Genomic DNA, 21,355 nt, shown 5'->3' on the forward strand with positions numbered 1-21,355 from the left:
ACAACGTCGCGAAAAGCGTGGCTAGCAAGCTGCGAGTCCGATGGATTCGACAGAACGAAATTACGCGAACGCTAATCCGTCTTTATACCGTTGCGCGACGACGGCAGAGAAGCAAGGACGAGTAACAACGTTTCCGGGCATTATACATGCGCACCTGACAGAATTAATTTAGCCACATACAAATCCGTCTCGCAATTTCATGGCACGAACTGCAGCGAGCGCGGGAGTCGCGGAAACTCTCGGTGTTGTACAAAGCTACTGTCGATATTGTACGAAGTCGTATTTTAGAATCAACGACGTGCGCCACACCGGCGTATTTACTCTGGCTCGGCGCGATCCGCGAATTTCGTTTCGTGCACGCGGGAACAGTTTTTGCAGTTGCAGCTTTATATGGTAGTTGTGACTTTATGATACAGATAAAACACAGAAAGGTAGCTCGTGCGTGTTGAAACATTGCAAGTTAACAGTTTATAGGTATATCGATGTTATTCGCTACAGGAAGCAAATTTTATATTTACTTTTCAGAGAAGTTTTTTTCTTTATAAAATATAAAAGAATATAGTAATAAAGTTGTTATTTAATTGAATTGAATTTATATAAATTTTATAGAGACAGAATATTCTCTCTAATCATTGTATCAGTATTACGGAAGTTACGACAAATGTCACTCTATTACTGGCGAGCAAATGAAAGAAAATCTTATTATGCAGATATAGAAGTTTCTTTGCCGTGTGACAGAAACAACATTGATCGTTCTCGTTGCGACGTACCATGTTGTTAGCTGTCAGTTCTATCGGAGAACCGTAGACGCGATAAGTCAGAATTTTGCTGATAAAATATTAACGGTTGAATACGTCGCCATAAATGAAGTGTTAATCCCGTACACTTGACAGACCGTAATTCCAGTTCTTAGCCGCTTAAATCTTGATTGATAATGTTACATTCGAGTTTACATTGCGGCATTTCGGCCGATCGCGTTACTCGTCGTAAAATTTCTTATAATTCGTCTCGTTCCAAAAATCGCCGCGAGCCGCGTTTCTCTCGGTCCAGATATTCACTTCCGTAAAGTTCCGATCACGCGATTCGTCAAACGCCGCCGCTCGGCGTTCGATCACTCGAAGAGAATCTTCGAAAAACACCGCCGATCCCGGAAATTCCGCGCTGCTCGTTCGCGTGCGTGCGTGCGTGCGTGCGTGCGTGCGTGCGGACGAGCCAGCGTGGTGTGCGGGCACCATGTTTCATCTTATGCACGGCACGCAGGGTCCCCGGGCGAGAAGGGAGAACTGGGCCCGACAGGACCGCCCGGCCTGCCCGGCGAGAAGGGTGCTCGGGGAAAGCAAGGGAAGAGGGTAAGCTTCAGCGAGGTCCTCCGACCGCCGCCGACCATCGACCAAAGTAACCCCCCGTATACGACCATCCGCCCCACCCGTCCCCTAACCCAGCCGTCCCATTCGTCCCGACCGATCCCGTTATCCGTTGATTGAATCCGAACGTAGCAGGAAGCAGAAAGAAATTAAAAAAAAAAGGACAAAAAAAAAGGAAACGGAAAGAAAGGGATGGTCCATCCAATCTGTTCCCCCGATATCCTCTGGAACCCCCCTCCCCCCTTTGCATCCTGCGTCCCGCATGCTGCGTGCATGCTTTTGCATGGTGTAGCGAAATACATCGGACACTCACGTCCCTTCGGACGCTGATAACCGCATGCCTCTTGACTTGAATTGTCACTACTTAGATCCCTCATGTTGCGTAGCATGACGTAACCGTAGTTTATTTTCGCGTGGGAGTACAGTCTGTCTTTTACATCGCGTCACAACACCATGCCTCTTCAGTATCTATATATAGGTACATATAGACCGAGTGTTTTAGCGTCAGCGGAGTTTCCGTCGCGCGACGGCTCTAGATTGCCTGATTTGATATTCCCGATTACGTCGCTCTTAATTCCGCGTTGTAATTGGAGCAGCGGATCTCGCGTCGCATTTGCGTTTACATTTCGATTTTGTCACATTTCGTTTGTTTGCTTCGATTTCGAGAGTGCTAAACAACTTAATTCACAGAATTTGTAAAAAATGTATCGTTCTTCGATTTTTGCCTAACGACGATTTAACGAATGTCACAGCTATTAATTATCCCGGTAAACTTAAATTTGAAATTGCGCTCGATTCTTCCGGAGATTTCAATCTTCTATTTTTATCGATTAAATAATTCTCCGCAATTCCGCGGAGAACAAACGCCGTAATTTTCCTTTCTGCGCGAGAAAAACGTCCGGCTTTCTTTTTTTCGTCCATCCTCGCTTCTTCTCGCCTTCTTGGTCTCGTTCGCCCTACTTTCGAGCATCGTCGCCGACGTCTCGCGCCTTTCTCGCGGAATATTAGATTTCGTAATCCCCGAGATCTCCAGTCGCGAAAACGAGCGCGACTCCACGAGACGCTTCTTCGTGCCGCAAGCACGGCGCGCGCGTGCACAGCACGGCACGGCACACAGCACTCTTCACGCAGTCACGCGAGCATGAGCACGTACGTCACTCCGTCACATTTGCATCGTCGAATAAACTGCAGCCGAACAGCATCGTCACTCGGTTACGGTTACGGGCTCCGAGGGAAGCTCCTCCGCCGTGAGGCGATTTATAATCTCCGCGCTTCGCGAAGATGTTTGCATCCACGGACGGAATGTGGATGGGATGCGAGAAGAAACGTCGACGAGAAAGAACGCGAAAACGAATTCTCTCCATTTTGTTTTGCGTCCACAATTTTTGAATGCCGCGTAAAAAATTTATTTCTCGATTGATTAACTATTCCTCTTGTTTGTGCGCGCAATGTAAATTAACCGAATGGTTTTCAAATGCGGTCGCACGCGCATATTCGTTCCCCGTATAGAATCAAGTAACAGCGAATTTGAAATTCATACATTTATAAATTGACCACAGAATATTTCACGTGTTATTTATTATTCGGCAACATTGTTACGGTTACGTCGCCATTCGATTCGCGAAATCATATATGTATATATCTTTTTACACGCGATATTTTCTCGCGCCTCCTTCGGGAGCTTTCCTCGCCCGCCCGTGTCCGTCCTCGGAATTGCATACATACCTCGAGCGACTGTCGGGACTCGTCTGTCCCATACAAAAAATGCGAAAAGAGAAACAATGACATGGAAAATGAAAAGAGAAAAAGAGTAGAATAGTAGGCAGGAACGGGAAAAGAAAGCAGGAAAAAAAAAGAAACGTTGGTGGCAGCAAATAACACGTATCCATATTGTGGTATCCGAGGCTTCCCCTCGGATTCTCCCTCTTCTCACCCCCTAACTCTTTCTTTTTCTCTCTCTGTTTCTCTCTCTCTCTCTCTCTCTCTTTCTTTCTCTTTCTTTTTCTCGTTTTTTTGCCCTTCGCGCGAACGTCGAGACGTCGATCGTCTCCACGCATTCGTGCGCATCATCACCAGCGACATTCGCGAACCGCAGACTGAGCTGGCAAACAAACAAGCAAGCAAACGAGCGAGCGAACACAGGGGGTGGCGGGCTTAAAGCGTTCTCCTTCCGGCCGAATTACACGCCTACGCGCCTAACACCTGTAAACTAGTGCGCCTAAGAGCTTGGCGTACGACCGTACTGCTCTTTCGGGTCCATCGTAAGTATACTCGTAGATCTGCCGAGTGATCGTAACTCTCTCTCCCGACGGCTATTGCAAACGGAGACCCCACACGCGGCGCATCTCCAGACCAGTTTGTATAACACGTTTTCCACGAATATCAATATCGCTGGAATTGAGAACGCGCGACGTATTTAATTGTGTGAAAGACAAAGTGAAATTTTCTTGACGCATGTATTCGTTAGCTCGTTAATTGATCCACTGATACAACGCGTGACTTCTCGAACGCTCGTGGTCGCATCGAAAATTAATGAAACGCTTCGGCGTGATTGCACTGACCATAGGTGACCACTGTGTGGCATTTAACGTGTTTGAAATTGTCTATGGAAATGTGATTCGAGATGTAATTTCATCGATGAAGTTTAGTTACTCTAATTTTGCTCATATTAGTTTTGGAATATTAGTTCAAGATTCCTCTTGCTGTCCATTTTAATATACATTTTGTCAATCTTAGCATGGTAAGCAAGTAGAAATTCAATTGTCTCCAAATATAATGTTATACAGGGAATAAATAGGAGTTAATCTAATGAAGAAAATATAATTCTATTAATTTTTTTCTCTTTTATTTTAACGGCTTTTATTATACCTCGAATCTGTATTTTGCACATATAGTATTTTAGGATGTATATAACGAATTCTTTGCTAAATTAAATATAACAATTGAAATGATTGAAAGCATAAAGCACTATATAAATTAGTTGGTCAAAAGTTCTTGCAAAGTAAATTGAAGACTTGTACAATAATTATTGTTCCACGGAACAAAATTTCATTAACAAAATTAATTTTCAAACACGCTCATTTATATTTAATGCAAAAGTGTGTGTTTCTTGCCGTAATGTGTGAAGGTTTCACCTGTTCATATGTTCATGACAGAAAAGTATTCCGTTCCATTTCGAAGTTATATTAAATTCTCCGTAACTCTGTGTATTTTATTTTCGTGGATTTACAGCGAGCCGGTTTTTGCAGCGAAGTGGCTAGTAAGTCAACGGTACCCTTTTGGCGATTTTACCACGTGCAATGCTAAAAGCATGACAAACTTTTGATTAATGAATAAAAGAACAAATCCACGAATTTCACATTTTCCAATGGAAAAGTACATATATCCAAACGAATAAACCAAACTGAATTAAGGTGCAATGAGAGACCGAATGATATTTACTAAAGTTTTACCACATATAGGAGTTAGCAAAATATCTCGTACTTTTCTTTGCGTAAAATTAAATTTTCTCCCTTAAGGTTTGTTCTCAATATAATTGCAATTGCGCTTTCTAATTTTTTTCGCGATTATGGAGTACCGTAGAATAATTTCGCAAGTAACGGAAATGTACGTCTACAGGAAACGCGACTAAATGTACGAAATATAACGCAAGTCTTGTAACCCCGTGGCCCTTATAGACGCGGTCTCAGACGCTGAGAGTTACTTCGGGGCAACTTCGACAGTTCCGCTGCAGTTTCGCGGTCGAACCACGACGGTAAACTCGCGGATACACGTGCCCGCCCGCGATACTTACCTCCGGCTCACCGAACCGTAAAATTCGCCATTCGACCACAAAGCAAGCTCGCTCGCAATTTCGCCCGTCCGCTCGATTTGCCTCTCTAACGAGACGCGAAGCCGGGAGATGCTTGTCCCGGATACGCTGCGTGCGTCCCGATTGCAAAGCCGCGGCCAAGTGTACGTCTAACTACAACTAACGTATACGGAGTGTGCCAGATTTGTTCAAAAATATCTTGGTTCCTCGATACCTGCAGGGGTTAATCTCTTTTGAAAGTATCTTGACTTTTGCGACTGGTCCTTTAAGTTGTTTTTCATCAGATTTAAATTTATTCCGGACATAGAGTAATCTAGCGATCCGACATTTTCGCTAAGGAAAGCCAGACCTCCAAAATTCGTCGAAGAACCCCTGAGATATTTTTGATTGGACCACCGTGTAGATGTCCGTCGCATTCGCCACTGTCCTTTTTGGGATGACGGGGGCGATATCGAGCGCTTTTGACAGCGTGCGTGCGTGCGTGCGTGCGTGTGTGTGCGCGTGTATAATTAGTGAGTAGTGATCCTCGGTGTGTAGCGTACGTAGCTTGTGTAACTAATTTGTGTTTATGTAGCGAGTAACACCATCCCACTACTTCTCTCCCGTATATCGGTTCGATTCACTAATCACTAATAACCACTACTACCCCTGGCTTGTTGTTGTGTTGAGGTTCTCGCAACCCTATCGACCGGCGATCGCAAGCGCCTGCAGGCTGTCGCGTAAGTATTCAAAGTATGTAGCTTACTGTCGCGACTATGGTGTCTCTTTCTCTCTCTCTCTATGCTCTATTTTACGCGCGATATTAATATTATCTGTTTTTATTTAATAATGTTTCTGTCGGTCCTACCCCTCGTTCGTCCCTCTCCTTCTCTCTCGCATAGTATTTTTCGTGTTTACATTCCAATTATAATTATTATAATTATTATTTTGTGAATTTAATAAAAAACATCTTTGTTTTTGTTGTATTAACTTGCTAATAATATTTCAAGGTATAATCAAATGTAAATGGTCCACGTTACATTTTAACGATGCATGTAAATTGAAAGTTTTTATTGCTGTGTAAATGCACGGAATTGCCAATATATAATAAATCACAATTTATGGGATACCTTTTTGCGTTTTGCGAATAAGAAAGGAACCTATTAGGCACAGTAGGACTGGCTCTACAGGTTGTAATTATGCGGGGAGACTATAAATCATAGATATATTATCGTCTAGCACGAGAGAGAAAGAGATATACTATAGTAGTCCTCGATTTTCTACTAAATTTTTACCCCAACTAACGAATCCTCTATAGTCGCATGAGTGTTAGTAATCGTTGTCTACGTCACGATGTAATCACTGATACTCGTTTGAACCGCAAGTGTGTTTAATTGTGTAGTGCAGAAGAGTAGCTGGACGATCTTGGGCACCTAAGATAAAAAAAGATTATGCAGATTTTACGTATAAAGACAAATTGTGAAAATTTAACGGACTATTCAAGGTACTAAGATCGTCCGAATAATTGACGTAGATCTCGAAACGCCATCCTCTCCTCCTCTCCCTCCTCTCTGAAAGAAGACAGATTAACGCTTCGTTATAGAAGCAAAAATGAAAAAGAAAAATTGACAGCGCACATGGAGGACCTGGTTGGATCTGACCTTGCAGTGTCATTGTAGGGTTTCAAGGGTGAGAGCGGTTTGGCATTGGCGAGGGGTGTCCCCGGCCTGCCGGGTCCGAAGGGTGAGCCCGGCGAACGGGGTTACTGGGGCGAAAAGGGCGCCATGGGAGACGCGGGTTCACCAGGTAGATTACCACGAAAGCCATTCTACCGCGGCGGGAAAATTGGCGAGGATAAGCACCGAAAAAACGATCGTATCCGCCCCCTTATATTTGTGGAGTATCCTCCCACGAAGATTTCGCGTTTCCTTCGGCCGCGCCTCTCTACCCTCGTGCACCCGCGCGAAAAATTCGAAAATTATGCAAATTCGTGTGATCTTTTCTAGGCCAATGGTTAGCAGTATAATAGTCACGTCTTCTCTCCTAACATACGATCGACGACGTTTAATACTGCCAATCAGATTTCATTTCATTATTAAAGTTTATTTCCTGTTTTTTTTTTCTTTTGTCTTTATTTGATTTTTGAAGAGTTCGATGAGAGGAGCGTTAAGATGCACGGCTTATCAAATTTTTTCTAGGAAAATAAACAGTCAAATGTTCGTCACACGGTTCGTTTAATTTTAGTCGATCTTCAGTGGCACCGCACCTTCTTTTGAATATTTTTGCATATAATCGTATGAAAGTATAACGTCTCATAATTTCACAGTATATGTGCGAAGTGAACGTGATGTTAAAAAATCGTATTTTTCCATTTGATTATGCAAACGTGCAGAGAACAATGCGGGTCCACTGAACACAGGCGCGCGAGATCAGTTCGGGTTTCTTGTTTAACTTTCCGAAGATATGTAATAGCGGAACGATTCGAAAAGTTCTTTCGGCGAAACTTGAAAACGACCCCGCGTCGGTTCCTAGGGAAAGAATTCGAAGGCTGTGCCCTCAATTCTCTTCCGGACGTAAAGCGGCCAGCGCTTCGCCTTCCGTGAAAAATTTTAATCAAAAGTTAATAACGCCGATTCGTTCGGCGAGGAAATTAAATATTAATCCGTTTCGCGTCGAATTGGATATTTAATTAAACGTTTGTTTTTCTAACAGGGTCATCGGGGTCGATCGATATTTATCATTGCTATTCGCGTCGCGAATATTATTGCGCGTTTAGCGACAAACGTTGAAGCGTGACGGTGCTTTTGACGAGTGCTTTTCAAAGCGTCAATCAAGGTATCGGTGGAGTATAAAAAAGATAATAATGCATTGACAATATTTCACTGACTGTCGCTTTAAAAAACCGGCGTGTAAACCAAATATGTCCAAGCACAAACGAGACTCGTCAATTTGTATAAATAACGTCGTTGACACACAAAACTTTTTTGTTGTTTAAAAAATTACCCACCATTTTTTCACCGTTAAAAAATATACGAAGAAATCCGCGTGCATTTAAAGATCCCCCGATTGACAATAAACATCGAGTGTGTCTCGCGGGTAATCCCTCGGGTGAGCTATTCTACCGAGACGCGATAAACACGCCGGAAGTATTCCCGGCACGGGGGAAGTCGCTCGGGGCAAAATGAGAAAGTTGGAGGCGGAAAAACGAAGGCGGGGAAGGAAGGCGAAGTGGGCAAGTGGGCGCGCGGGGGAGGTTTTCTTGCCACGCGCGCGTTTACGAAATTGCGGGGCCGTCATCGATCTCGCGCTGTCTCGCGCGCGCGAATTAATCTAACTTCGGCGAGCTCGAAGCAAGCGGGCGGCTCACGGCCGGCAAATTCGCTTTCAGGGCCCAAGGGAGAGGTGGGACTGCAGGGCTTACCGGGACTTAACGGAACCGACGGCGATCCCGGTATCCAAGGACCCCCCGGATTACCGGTAAGTGGAACGCAAATGAGAAATGGTTCCTCCCAAATCTCGTCCGCCATGCCCTTTACGCCGTAATATTCGGGAGACATACCGTGCGTTTTACAAAGGTAGCGAAAATTTAATATTCCTCTCGTCGTCGGACTTTTGCACAATGTCACGCGGCGTATTTTACGTTGCAACGATTGTTGAAACAAGTTGAGAAAATGCAAGAGAATTCGAGGAAAATAAACTCGTAGCATATATTACATATTGTTCGCTATATTTTCAAACGCTTCAAGATTTAGCGTTTCTTTCGGTAGCATCCGCATGTTATTTACGTAACTGATAGATTTTAATGTTATAAAAATAAATGCGTGCATTATTACGTAAAGCTTTTTTTGGTCCCGCCAGTAATAAGTAATCGCCGCGTATTTTGAAGATCGGATTGAATATCTTTCCGTGTTTCCGCGCAACTGGATTCTCGTAATGTGATAAACGTTGTTCAAATAGACATTAAAAGAATATTAAGCGCATTATTAGTTCAAAAAGAATACATCCACAATATATTAAATATCATAATATATTCGTTAAATGTTAGATATCCCTTCCATTGCGCGCTAAACTTTCAATACAGAATACTTGTAATATTATATCGAATGTTATATCAATGCAACTCTCTGATCAGTTGCACTATAATATTATGTAATGTTATACAAATATCGTATGTTGAATCTAATTAATATGCGCGATATTACGTAACACGCGGAGGATTTTTTTTATGGAATTAAGGAAGAATAAATCTGTGACATTTGATGTACGCCGCGTCTCTCTTTTCAGGGAATATCCGGACCTAAAGGTGAAAAGGGCGACTATGGCGACATTGGTCCCCCCGGCCTTATGGGACCTCCAGGTCTACCCGGCCCACCGGTACGTAAACGGCCGTAAACGCCATCACTCCAACGGACCCGTCTTATCGTAAATATTTTATCTTATGTGATTCTGTCGGTAGGGCTATCCCGGGATGAAAGGCGAAAAGGGAGAAAAAGGCGAATCGGTGAGTACGTTTGTCAAATTTGTTACTTGCGTTCATCGAACTTCGAACTGCATTCCGCTGCTCCGAAAATTAATGTGACACAATATAATTAATCTCTCTACTCAATAAGGAAAAAATAAAAGATTAATAATATAAGACTAATAAGAGATTGGATGATATACAGAAAAAATTATATAAGTATGTGAATTATATGGTATTGAAAAGCATGAGAAATTATGTATAGGATTTATATAAAAATTTCTATTTAATATTTTTTATTCGTATATCATTTTTAACTATATTTTTGGTTATTTCTTTTTTTAACATCGTGACATATAACCGAATCGCGTACACAGCAAAGTTCGTACGAAATACGATCTAACCAGTGCGATTTCACAGAAATTAGTTTCATTCCGGAATCCAATAAATTTAAGCAAGATTCTATTATCGAAAAATAATACATCTTTTACGATCAATAAATGCAGCTGCTGCTATTTCCGATTGATCGCGAAGTTGGGGCGCATCTCTTCCATAGATGCCATCGTATTTTTCGTCACAATAGCTTCGCCGATCGCAGTTTCGGTGCGATCGCGATAGCGCCGAAACTGCGATCGCGGCGCAGGCAGTGTGTTAGGCAGAATCTCACGATAAAATGAATTTCTTTTCATGGCTGGGGCACCGACCTTCCACCCGTAGAAGTACAAAAAGCTCAGGCGAAGACAGGTATGTATGACAGTTTGTATTCGAGATATCTTCGTGTCTTCATCCTCGATCGCGCGACAAAAGAATCGTCGCCTTGATCGAGGAAGGATGCGCGAAAGAGGATCCTTAATGTTACATCGAAGAGCATGTAACTTGATATTGATGCGACATATGTATATGAACACGGCGAATGCGTGTTTGTTTGCAGGGAGACGGCACGTTCGAGATGAACGCCGGGGAAGTGGTAAGTTAAATCTCTCAGGATAGCGCGTCCTCGCGAATGCGTTCACTATTGACCACGCTATTTACACGCGGTATACGGTAATGTCGAGTTGAAAAAAAAAATATGGTGAATGGATATCACTTCGCTTCCGTATCGTCCATAGCTGTTTGAGCGTGTTTTAAATTTTCGTCATCGCGACATCGACTCTGTGTTCCGTTATGGCCGCGTTTTATGTAGTTACGTAACCCTTTGCGGCACGATTTATGGGGATTATAAAGTGATTCGACCAAAGCTGTAAAAATTGTCGAACAAAATCCGCTTTCCCTCCTCGATTTTACGGTACATTCATTCGCGTTGGGGATTTATAGGAATTTATAAATGCATTATTTATTTTTTGATAATTATATTTGATTAAAATCTACAAGCAAATCAATTTTAGAACTCGAAGTTGATTCGCTGCGGAGGAGCAACCTTTTTCCCACCGGTAAGCGTCGGTGCGATCGTTTTTAATTCGTAACGTTGTCGAAATGCGTAGATAATGGGCCCGCCTGGACCTCCAGGACCCGCTGGTACCCCCGGACTACAGGGCCCACCCGGGATCAAGGGTGACAGAGGACACGATGGCGCCAAGGGCGATCCTGTCAGTAACTATTCAGTATCTATCTGTTGTGCGCGCATATAGATATAAAAGCGCAGTTACACGCGTTCGCGTTCGCGCGATGGAAAACGAATGTTGATTTCTCTCTCCGAGACTACAGACATCGAATAACAGAATCGATCTGTTTGCGTCGCCCCCGTTTCGTACGCAAAACCGTCGTGAAAACCTTTTACACATCAACTGTAGCTTTATATTTTTATTTACCTCCGTTATACTATCACTGAATTTGGGAAACGTAACGACTATACAGCGAGTCCGGTTATGATCGCAATAATAGATGACGTTATTTTTTCACGTTATTAATCTAGTTGTTAGTTCAAATTGTAGCGAACAAAAAATGTTTACAACACGTTACAATTAACGCGATAAAAAAATTTTGTTCACTCTTTTCGATATTTTAAAACTCTCTAATATCTCTTTTTTTCATCTCGCGGTGATGTTAAAAGTAAATGACGACTCAAGAAAAATAATTCGCGAGATAAAAAGGCAGAAAGAAACTCGGCGAAGGACGCGCGTGGTTGAGAACCTTCCGAACGCAAGGAAGATCGCGTTTGCGATGTGACTCTCGAGGCGTGAAGCCATTCACGCTGGTGATCTTTGAGATCACCTTTTTGCGTGATGCGCGACACCATCGCGATGCGGACAAGCCCGTTCTCACGCGCCGCTCTTTCTTTTTTCACGTTACAGGGAGAAAAGGGTGCCAAAGGGGATCCTGGTCCGATGGGACTGCCCGTATGTATTTTCTCTCCAGATTACACACGGCATGCACACGCACACATATATACACACACGCGCACATATGTAGCCTTAAGCGCGGTCTAAAAAGGAAACGCGGATACAGGACGCACAAAGGCAGGATAGAACGCAGACGGGACCACCCCCGAACGGGGATTCTCGGGGAAAAAAAAAATCCTGTGTCCTCGCTTTTGCTTTTTCTGCAAAAATCGCGTTGCGAAAATTCCGCGAACGTTGCGTTGTTAGCGTTAGTATCTCTTTCAGTCAATTTTGCGAGTTTACTGCAATTTATCGATACACCTTTCGCGCGAAAACAGAGGAAAATAACATCGTCTACGAGTTTATCTTTGACCAACACCCCCGAATATTTGACGTATGAGATTTCTTTCCCCATTTCTTGGCAACTTGAAAAACTTGAGACTGAAAGGGTTGTAGGGTATTGGCACACGTGGTATAATTAACGAATTGGACTTTATCGGCAGAAGTAGGTACACGAGAATGAAAGACGGGAGGAGGCGTGCGCACAATGTTACGAAGGTATACGCAATCTCTCTGCATGACAAAAAGAATACGAATACAAGCGTTTAGAGCACATCCTGCACATATTCCCCATCCTCCTCCACAAGCGGCGGAAAAGTCGCGCGCTTGGCCATCACCTGCAAAAACGTGCGAGAGACCCCCGTTGACGGGGGGTCGCAAAACCGCGCGTCGAATCGGCGACGAGACATGCTGATGGGCGTTCTGTCTATCTACTTTCAGGGCCCCATGGGACTGAGGGGAGAGTCCGGAAAGCCCGGGGATTCCGGGAAACCTGGCGCCATGGTAAGATCGCGGACCTCCCGCTCCTAACGTCATCGTAACTTGGCGTCGCCGCCGCGGAATTCGCTGATAAGCCGATAAGTGCGTTCACATTATCGCCCGCGACGCAGCCTAGCGAGCGTGCCTCTCGATCGCCTCTCGAGTACGCTTGCTTCTGAGTGTACATACGATACATACATAAAAAAAAAAGAGGGGCATAGGGTAAGGAGGGAGCGTCGACGAGCGCGGTCGTCGTCACCGTCGAGAGAGCGGCGATTCGAGAGGAAGCCTAGTGAACACTTGGCGCTCGCGAGGACAGTCGCTTTCGCCAACGACGACTGCCGTTAACGCGTTAGATCGATAGAAATAGCAATCGCGGGGTGTTCAGTCCCGGAGTCGGCTGGACTCCGCCATCGTCCGAGATGGATCTCGAGCGCCGTCGTCGGTCTGTGACCACAGACTCTACCGTTCGAGGTGTCTTAACGCGAGATTCTACGTCAGCCGTCTCCGAAATTGAGGAAACTCGGTGCGCCGGAACGCCGAGGTCGCGCGTTTTCCCTCCCGACACGTCGGGAAGTGGTACGCATATACGTCGCCGTATATAATTTCGATCGAATGTCTTTGTGAGAGACACGCGGGTGTCTCGCCTGTTCCGAAAGAATACGCGTGTTTCTTCGCGCGCGACTTCGTGCTCGAGAACCGAAACCCAGAAGCTGGATGCAAGTTCCCTGTAGACTGCGATTGTAATTTTTCACAGCGTTCACAGGCGTGGGATAGATTTGTCGAGTGAGTCGATTGAAATCGAATGCCGATGCCGGACGTTGGGGACTACAAGAACGCGGAAGGAACGTCTTCCAGGTTATTAAAGCTCGTCGAAGTTGGCCAGGAAGTGAAAATTACGGCTGTACACGGGCTGTCCGATTACTGATGCCTAAAATTATTTTAGAAGACGGATTCTTTGACGAATTTTTAAATGGCGTATTTTCGATGTGACACGTTTCCTTTAATTAAATCGCCCTGAAATTATATCGGTTGAGAAAAAATTCCGATTCCGATTCGTCAAAAAAATCGTCGCTAAAATATCTTCCCGAGATCATCCCTCTACAGTTCGAGCCGAACGTACGTAGCGAGCCGCGCACGTCGCGGAGCCGCTAATTTTGCAAAGGGTTTAAACCAGATCTACGGGAAATGGCGTTAATGTATAATTCGCGGGTAAAGAGAAACCGCGGTACCCACCGTAACCGTTTTAACGAGGTCCACGAGATTTGGTTTGCGCCACTTTCAAAGTAAGCTGCTCGCTCGGTCCGCGCGTTAACGCATCGCCACCATCCGTCCTCTTAACTTACTCTATACACGTCGGCAAACCGCTCGCGCCGACCGAGAACAGATTCTCGATCGCGCGGACACGAGTTACTCAGAGTTTGGTGGAAAGATAGGAAAGGATACGAATTTCGCCGTCCCGCTGAATTTTGTATCATCAGCGTATACGAGAAAAAAAAAAGCGTACGGACTCTGTTCTCCGAACGAGTCATTAGTGTAAGCGTGTAAGGACTTCACGATCTTATCGAGTAAAACGTAAAGGCACTTTAATCACCGCACTGTTGCAGCAAAAGTAAAGTAACGACATTTCATCGCGAATCACGTATATGTACGAAATATTCGTAAACGTTCTCCGGTAATTTCGCGATATTTTATCTTCTCGAATCGCATTCGACAAATTTGCGTAGGAAGTTATGCATAAAACTTGAGGAGCGTGCTTTTTTCAATTTAGGACTCAATTTTTATTAAAAAATGAAATATTTCTTACAAACATGAGTCACGAGAAAGGAAAAAAGAATTAAATGGTAAATTTGATGGACAGAAACGATCAAGTTACAATGATCTAGCAAAATCGAAAGTATAGAGGTTTAATTTCCGTCAAAACTAATTTGACGCGTTTCGAGAAACAATTTGCAGTCTGGCCCTTGTCTGGCAAAATCTACTTTTCCGTTGTGGCCTCTCCTGAGAATAATTCAGTCGGCTTGTACTTAACGAAAGCTCGCTCTCGCAGCATCGCCGGCACCTAATAATAACCCAGCCATTTATCATGATTCCTCTTCGTTCTACATTTCTTCGTAGCATTCCAGTCGCATTTCACGAACCATCAAGAATTCCGCACGGTTACGTGGGGAATTCTGCAAGATATATCGATGAAGGAGAAAAAAAAGTGGAGAAAATATAAGGGAATAAAAAATTAAGACTCTTGATATCGCATCGCTATTGTACTAAATTGTGACGTCAAAAGCGAGAAATCGGAACGTGCAGAGAGATCCTTTCTTTTGTGATAGAAATTAAAACACAAATATATAAAAACAAAACTTTATAATCGACGCATAGGTATCGCGTTAAAAATTCTCCTGATTACTCGTTGGTGGCGTCAGGATGGCTTCATCAGGAAACATCGATCGAACATCAATAACGTCTCTCATCTCTCAACGCTGCTCGATCCGGACGCGAACGTTGATAAGAACGCGTTGATTGACAATTAAATTCGCTAAAAGCGGCTTTTCCCTCGCGCAGAACAGCTGGATGCGTTTTAAATCATCGCTTGCACAAAGCTTGCATAAAGAAGCAGCAGTCGAGGCGTGGCAGCGAGAGAGGGAGAGCGACGGGGAAAAGGCCGGGGTATTCGGCCCCCTTACATTCGGCAGGAACCTTTTACGAGAGTCGTGGGAAACGTTGGTGATATCGCGCGTGAGCATCGGTCGCGAGAAAATTTCACGTTCGCCGTACAGCAGTAAAGCCGTTTCCAAGGCTGGCCGTCACGAATAACAAGTGGGAGATATACACCTGTCTCTCTGCCTCTTTCTCCCTCTCTCTCTCTCTTTCTCTCTCTTTCTCTCTCTGCCCGCTTTCGGCTTTTCCGCTACTATCCCGTCGGGTGCACTAACGTGCGCTATCGATAGTTCGCAATATTTTCCTGCGGAAACTCTAACGTAGCTGAGAAACACGGGTGCGTGACGTTTTCATCAATAATAAAGTCGATACGACATGCTCGTTGGCGATATAAACTAGACGTCAACTATACATAAGCGAATCTGCGGACGCGATTTAACGTTTACGGTAGTCAATAATTTCGACAAGCGTTTCTCGGCGACGTGGTCGACAAATTCTGGAGTTAACCAAGTCCTTTTGTTCTTTTACGAGAATGTCTCGCGAATGCTGAAACGGAAATGTGAGAAGAGTTTTTCGATACCGTGAGTTACGATCCTCATCGCGTCTCGACTCCGCGGGAATCGCACGATACACGCAAAAAAATGTAATTACCGGCAGGTAATCGCTCGGCCTAAGAGGGATCTTTTTCCAAGTGCAACGAGATGCCCTATTAAAAAGCATCTTTAAAGACGATCTCGGTAGGAAAGTCGAAGGTACTAACCACTTTCTGCGGAGGATATCGGCGGCTGGTGTGCCGCTCCGGCCGCACGGAAATTGATTTGGATCACTTGAAAATTGCCCCTTCAGTTTTAAAACTCTGAAACGTTAACAGAAAACCGTTTCATCCACGAATACAGGAATTAATAACAATGTTCACTCATCAGGAACTGCTGACAATTAATTGGAGCAAATTCGCGTCGCAAAGTGCTGTTGTACCACTATACGCGTACGTCGAGTACAGTATTTTGAGTCGTTTAAATCAACTTCCGTGCCGATCGATCGCGCGCACCATCCTCGGCGTCTAAAAATACAAGGAGCAAGAAGAATCGCGAGAGAATGTACAGTGTAGAATAGACGGTGGCTCTCTCGGCGCGCCGCGCCGTCACACAATCGATGTACCGTAATACCACGGACTTGTACGAGCGGACTACTTCTAACACCTTATCCCTGTGTGTACACCCCCGATAAATTAACGCAGATTTAGTCTTAAGAGGATAACTGGACGAGAGAGACTGCGCGAGAGCGAAACGAGGCGCTCCACGTCGACTCCCAACACCGACGACGACCCTATCCGGCGGCAATTCTCCTGTGCGTGTAAAGAGAGTCTACGATACCGCCCACATATACATATATTTAATAACACGAGCACGAACACGTCATATATGTATACAAAACGCTCACACGTACACGCGCGACACACACGTTGGCATATACACGAAGGAAACGTATGCGTGAAACGAGAAACGCAGTCGCGTCGAGATGCGCAAGTCGAGAGATGTGTATATAAATATACAGGGCGATTTCTCAATCCTATATCCGACGAATGTACGGTTTCTTCGGCAACGCCGGAACGGAATTTCTCAATTTTTATTAGATACCCTTGCCCGCGAGAGTATCTCATTATCTCGGCAAGAAAGCTGGAGTGTAAGCCGATATGGATAGAGCTGTAATTATCGATCCGGCAAGAGGATATCCACGCTTGTTTTAAGTCGATTCGATGTATTATTCTCTCCATCCTCGTCGAAATTCAGTGGCGGGCGAGAGAGCCCATTAAAAAGTTCCGTTTTAGTGCTCCGGATAGATCGCGAAAGTTCGCCGGATGAAACTCGCGCTGTATACTCATTTGTATGTGTATGTCTATAAATGTAAGTACAAGTAAAAGGCGCACACACGTAACTGCGTGTCGTGTGCAGGTATACCCACACATACACAGAGGCTGTCACGTCGTGTCGAAGGCCTCTACGGATTCGACGATCCCCTGACGAAAATTCGAACGGAATCTAATTACGATGTTTCCCCGACATCCAAGATTAAAGGGTTTTCCCGAATTAAAATTTTACTCTGGTACTGGAGCAGCTAATTTTTCAAGTAATTCATAAAACAAGTTTTGTCTTAGCAAAAATTTCAACTTTGCTCGCCAAATATTTGATGAAATTTTCGCCCGAACGAAAAGTCGACTGCGCGAGTTCGCGGAAGAACCCATATAATTGGAGGAATGTTTCACGGTAGACACAGGAGACGCTCTGTGTGTGCACATGATACGTATATACATATATGTATGTATATATGTATATAGATATATGTACGGTATATGTACACACGAGACCCCCTCCCCCAGGCGTGTGTGTGCGTGCGATAATTGTTAAGGCGGCGCTCCTCTTAAGCCGATCAACTTAAGGCGACCTAATTGAATGCGTATGTGAATACTGACTCTAACAGCAGTTTTGTTTTACATTGTCCCGATTAATAAACAGAATGTGCATGTGCCTGTGTCCTTTGCTTCTAAAACTGCCTACCAAATTAATGCTTTCACACACGGTTAATCCAGTAACATAATCAGATACCCGCTTCTTTTGCATTGTGCTCCGACTGTTTTTTTTTTGCGATCCGGCCCAAGTCCGGATAAACGAGTCTCCGCTCACTATTCGTTCTTCCGTTCTCTCTATGTATATTTGCATCTGTTTGCAAGTTGCAATGGAAAACGATTAAAGACAAGGAAAAAAAAAGGAACAACCAAAAAATTAACACGTGTTAATTTGCTGCGACCACGACGGTGGCGTTAATCGGCGGATCATTCAGGCCGACGATTAATCTTGCTACCTTAGAAATAAGATCGGAAAGAAGAAAAAAGATATATAAAAAAATGGATGAACACAAAGACGGGATGCAAAAGCGTCGACGCTTCGGTACGAAGTACGCGCTCGTTTTTTTTTCAACTTTACTCAAGTTCTTGCTTTACCTTCCACGACGCCGACCGCCCTCGATTGTCAGTCTGTCCCTCTCTCTTTCTCTCTTTCTTTCTCTCTCTCTCTCTCTCTCTCTCTTTCCTTCTCTCTCTCTCGGTGTCGGGATTAATTTTGATAATATGAAAGCGGGAGTGGAGATTATCTTGCGACGCGACGATGGGTCGAAGATGAGTTTCGTAGTTGAAACGCCTGAAGAACGGCAACTAAACGAATCTAATTCATTACACGCCGAGTGAGAGTTTTACTCCGCGGAAGAAATGTTTGCACATCCGTTTTTAAGGGCGGAAATAGCTCGAAGCGCGTTCCCCCCCCCCATCTCGAAATTTATATATATAATAAATCCGCAATTACACCTCAAATATTTACCGAGGACGGGGATATTCGTTGTAACAAGAGCGCGCCAGTACAGAATTCAATAGAAACGCAATTTCGTTACAACGAAAACCGATCGAATATCCCCGGCCAATATCTGTACCCGGGCACATCAAGCGCCGATATAGCGCAACTATAACTTAATTTGAAAATCCGAACGAGAGTTTCGAAACTTCATCGCGCGGCGCGCGGGGAAGCTGCGGGGGGGAGGGATGTAACGCGATCGAGAGTTGCAGCTATATGTATTTATATAGCGAAACAGCGGCGCTGTGCAAATATTCTTTCTCGCCGAGCCAGCGACAAATTTTCGCGCGAAATCGATCGACACGCGGGAATTAAAACGAGGACCGATCCTGAAACACTCGAGGGCGCAGCGACGGTGTCAAAAGGGCGATCTCTAAATATTATAATAAAAAAAAAGTTCCCCCCCCCTCCCCCTGCGCGACATAGTTTTTAAGTCGCTGTCGACAATAATTACACGCTCGATATTATCGATGGGCTACGCCGTGTATCTGACGAGGTTTCCTCTACCTTTCAGGGATCACCAGGATTAGACGGCATGAAGGTGAGCGATCCACGGGATGACCCCGTTTTCACTATATAAAATTATACCTTTCTCGTTCTCGGACACGCTCTATTTCCGTCTCGTCTCGTCACGTCTCGTCACGTCACGCGATCCGAAATATTATGATCGATCGGCCGAAATTAGACGCCGAGCCGAGAAAAGTCGCGAGCGTGTTTCATCCTCATTGGCTTTTTTACCTTAACGACGAGAGCGAGCCGAGTTCCCCAAAATCGCCCGTCATGTTCCTTCGTACTTTCAGGGCGCGCAGGGCGAGCCAGGGACGAAGGGAGAAAGAGGAGATCCGGGATTGCCTGTAAGTCCTAACGCTTCATCAAGTATTTATCCGCCGTCGAATCTGATCCGTCTGAACGCGCGATATATCGCCCCGCTTGCCACTCGTGTTTATCGAGAACTCTCGGGGTATATATATATATATCCCGAGATTTATCGAGTATTATCCCGGGGCAATCTTCATCAAACAATAATTTTCCGGTTTCGCGGTTTCGGATCATTTGAGGCGCGCGCTCCCGAATAAATATTTTACCGATAGATTTCTCTCTTTATACATTTAAAGTCGATCTTCCATCGGCGAATCGAATTCCTCGACAAATAAGCTTCGAATAAAATCTCGCGCGGATCTCGCCGTTCTCTTGCCGCGTTGGAATTCGATCGAATCGTCAATCGCGAAGTTCCTCTCCGTCGATTGCCGATCCCTCTTGATCTCTGTGTTTCACGCCGCTTGCGATTTCCCGAGTCCCGAGTGATCGTCGCGCGGGCACGTACCGAGATCGAGTCATGTCCGAGGAACGGCGTCGAGTCAACCCGTTGACTCGATTACATCTCACCGTCGTCGTCACGGAGAGAGAGACACGCTAACGAGTCGATCTGTGTTTGTCCCCAGGGTACCGACGGGATTCCCGGCGCGGAGGTACAGTTGGCTTTCGATTATCGCTCGTCCTCCGGCGCGACTGCGACACAGTCTGACACGGTCTGACCAGCCCGGGGTAACGACGACACATTCCGCCTGATCTACCCCGGGGACTGTCTCGGAAAAAAAAAGAAAATGAAAAAAAGAAATCGAAAATCACCGTCCTCTTTCTGCCTCCTCCGCCCGATTTCGAAGAGAACGGAGCAACGTCTTGCGCCTTTCTCCCTCTTTCGTTCGGAATCTGTTCTCTCGCAAACTCTTTTTTTTTTTTGTATTCTTTTCGGCATGTCGCATTCAATTGCACTCATGAAAAAGCCCTTCACGTATCATAATCTGCGCAGATGATTTTTCATAATAATTAGACTCTCAATTAACGTTCAGTTATATAGAGGATTTTTTTGGAGTCGTTTACTTAACACGATCGATTTCGTATATCGTTTAATATTTTCGCGCATAATAATATTCGGCGTTTGCGAAAAGAAGACCAGGTCATGCCTGATATTATTTGCGCGGGCAAGTATAGCTGTTGAACCGATTTAAGAACTGGGAGAGACTCATGTGCCACCTTTTCGATATATATACGATCAAGTTGGAGAGGGTCGCGCCCGATCAAAATTTACGGCCGAATTATAAACGGAGGGGGAAACGCGCAACTCCTTCATGCTTCTCTCTGGAGTGTCCCGGAAGGATGCTCGAGCAAGTGCTCGTGTGACCGCTCGATGCGCATTAATGCGGGAGTGTATAAACGGACCGACTCTCTCGTATATGTACGCTCGAATGCACAGGAAGGTATTCGAGAGAGGATAATCCCTTTCACCTCTGGACATACGACAGCTATATCTCGGACCGCGGCGCGCAGTATTTCCTTTTTATTTAAGAGAGCAGTTATCCTTTTAAAAGCATGCGTGTAACTCGTTCCTTTGCGGCAAATGTCGCGGCGTGATATTTATTATTAATTTTGTGACAAATGTCGCAGCTTGATATTTATTAAGTGTACCTTCAGTATGCGCAGCGTGTTTTAATATATCGGGGAAAGAAGTTGGAAAATTATTAACATATATCTTGCTGGCTTTTATTTTT

General features: G+C 44.7%; 1 protein-coding gene across 11 annotated transcripts in view; it reads left to right on the plus strand.

Annotated features, from left to right (window-relative positions):
- Positions 1-21,355, plus strand: part of LOC112457413 (collagen alpha chain CG42342) — a 78,152-nt gene that overhangs the window by 51,381 nt on the left and 5,416 nt on the right. For 9 of the 11 annotated variants that reach the window (XM_025020442.1, XM_025020438.1, XM_025020439.1 and 6 more), the window contains 13 exons: positions 1,261-1,349; positions 6,834-6,960; positions 8,543-8,631; positions 9,439-9,528; positions 9,611-9,655; positions 10,331-10,357; positions 10,545-10,580; positions 11,095-11,199; positions 11,905-11,949; positions 12,712-12,774; positions 19,321-19,347; positions 19,607-19,660; positions 20,249-20,275. In XM_025020442.1, the coding sequence (XP_024876210.1) occupies positions 1,261-1,349; positions 6,834-6,960; positions 8,543-8,631; positions 9,439-9,528; positions 9,611-9,655; positions 10,331-10,357; positions 10,545-10,580; positions 11,095-11,199; positions 11,905-11,949; positions 12,712-12,774; positions 19,321-19,347; positions 19,607-19,660; positions 20,249-20,275 (824 nt within the window). The remainder of the gene's footprint in view (positions 1-1,260; positions 1,350-6,833; positions 6,961-8,542; positions 8,632-9,438; positions 9,529-9,610; positions 9,656-10,330; positions 10,358-10,544; positions 10,581-11,094; positions 11,200-11,904; positions 11,950-12,711; positions 12,775-19,320; positions 19,348-19,606; positions 19,661-20,248; positions 20,276-21,355) is intronic. The other 2 variants (XM_025020440.1, XM_025020433.1) reach the window with 1 other exon arrangement.

This window comes from Temnothorax curvispinosus, unplaced genomic scaffold (assembly GCF_003070985.1).
Source record: "Temnothorax curvispinosus isolate PA1 unplaced genomic scaffold, ASM307098v1 QBEX01007764.1, whole genome shotgun sequence".
Classification (NCBI taxonomy): domain Eukaryota; kingdom Metazoa; phylum Arthropoda; class Insecta; order Hymenoptera; family Formicidae; genus Temnothorax; species Temnothorax curvispinosus.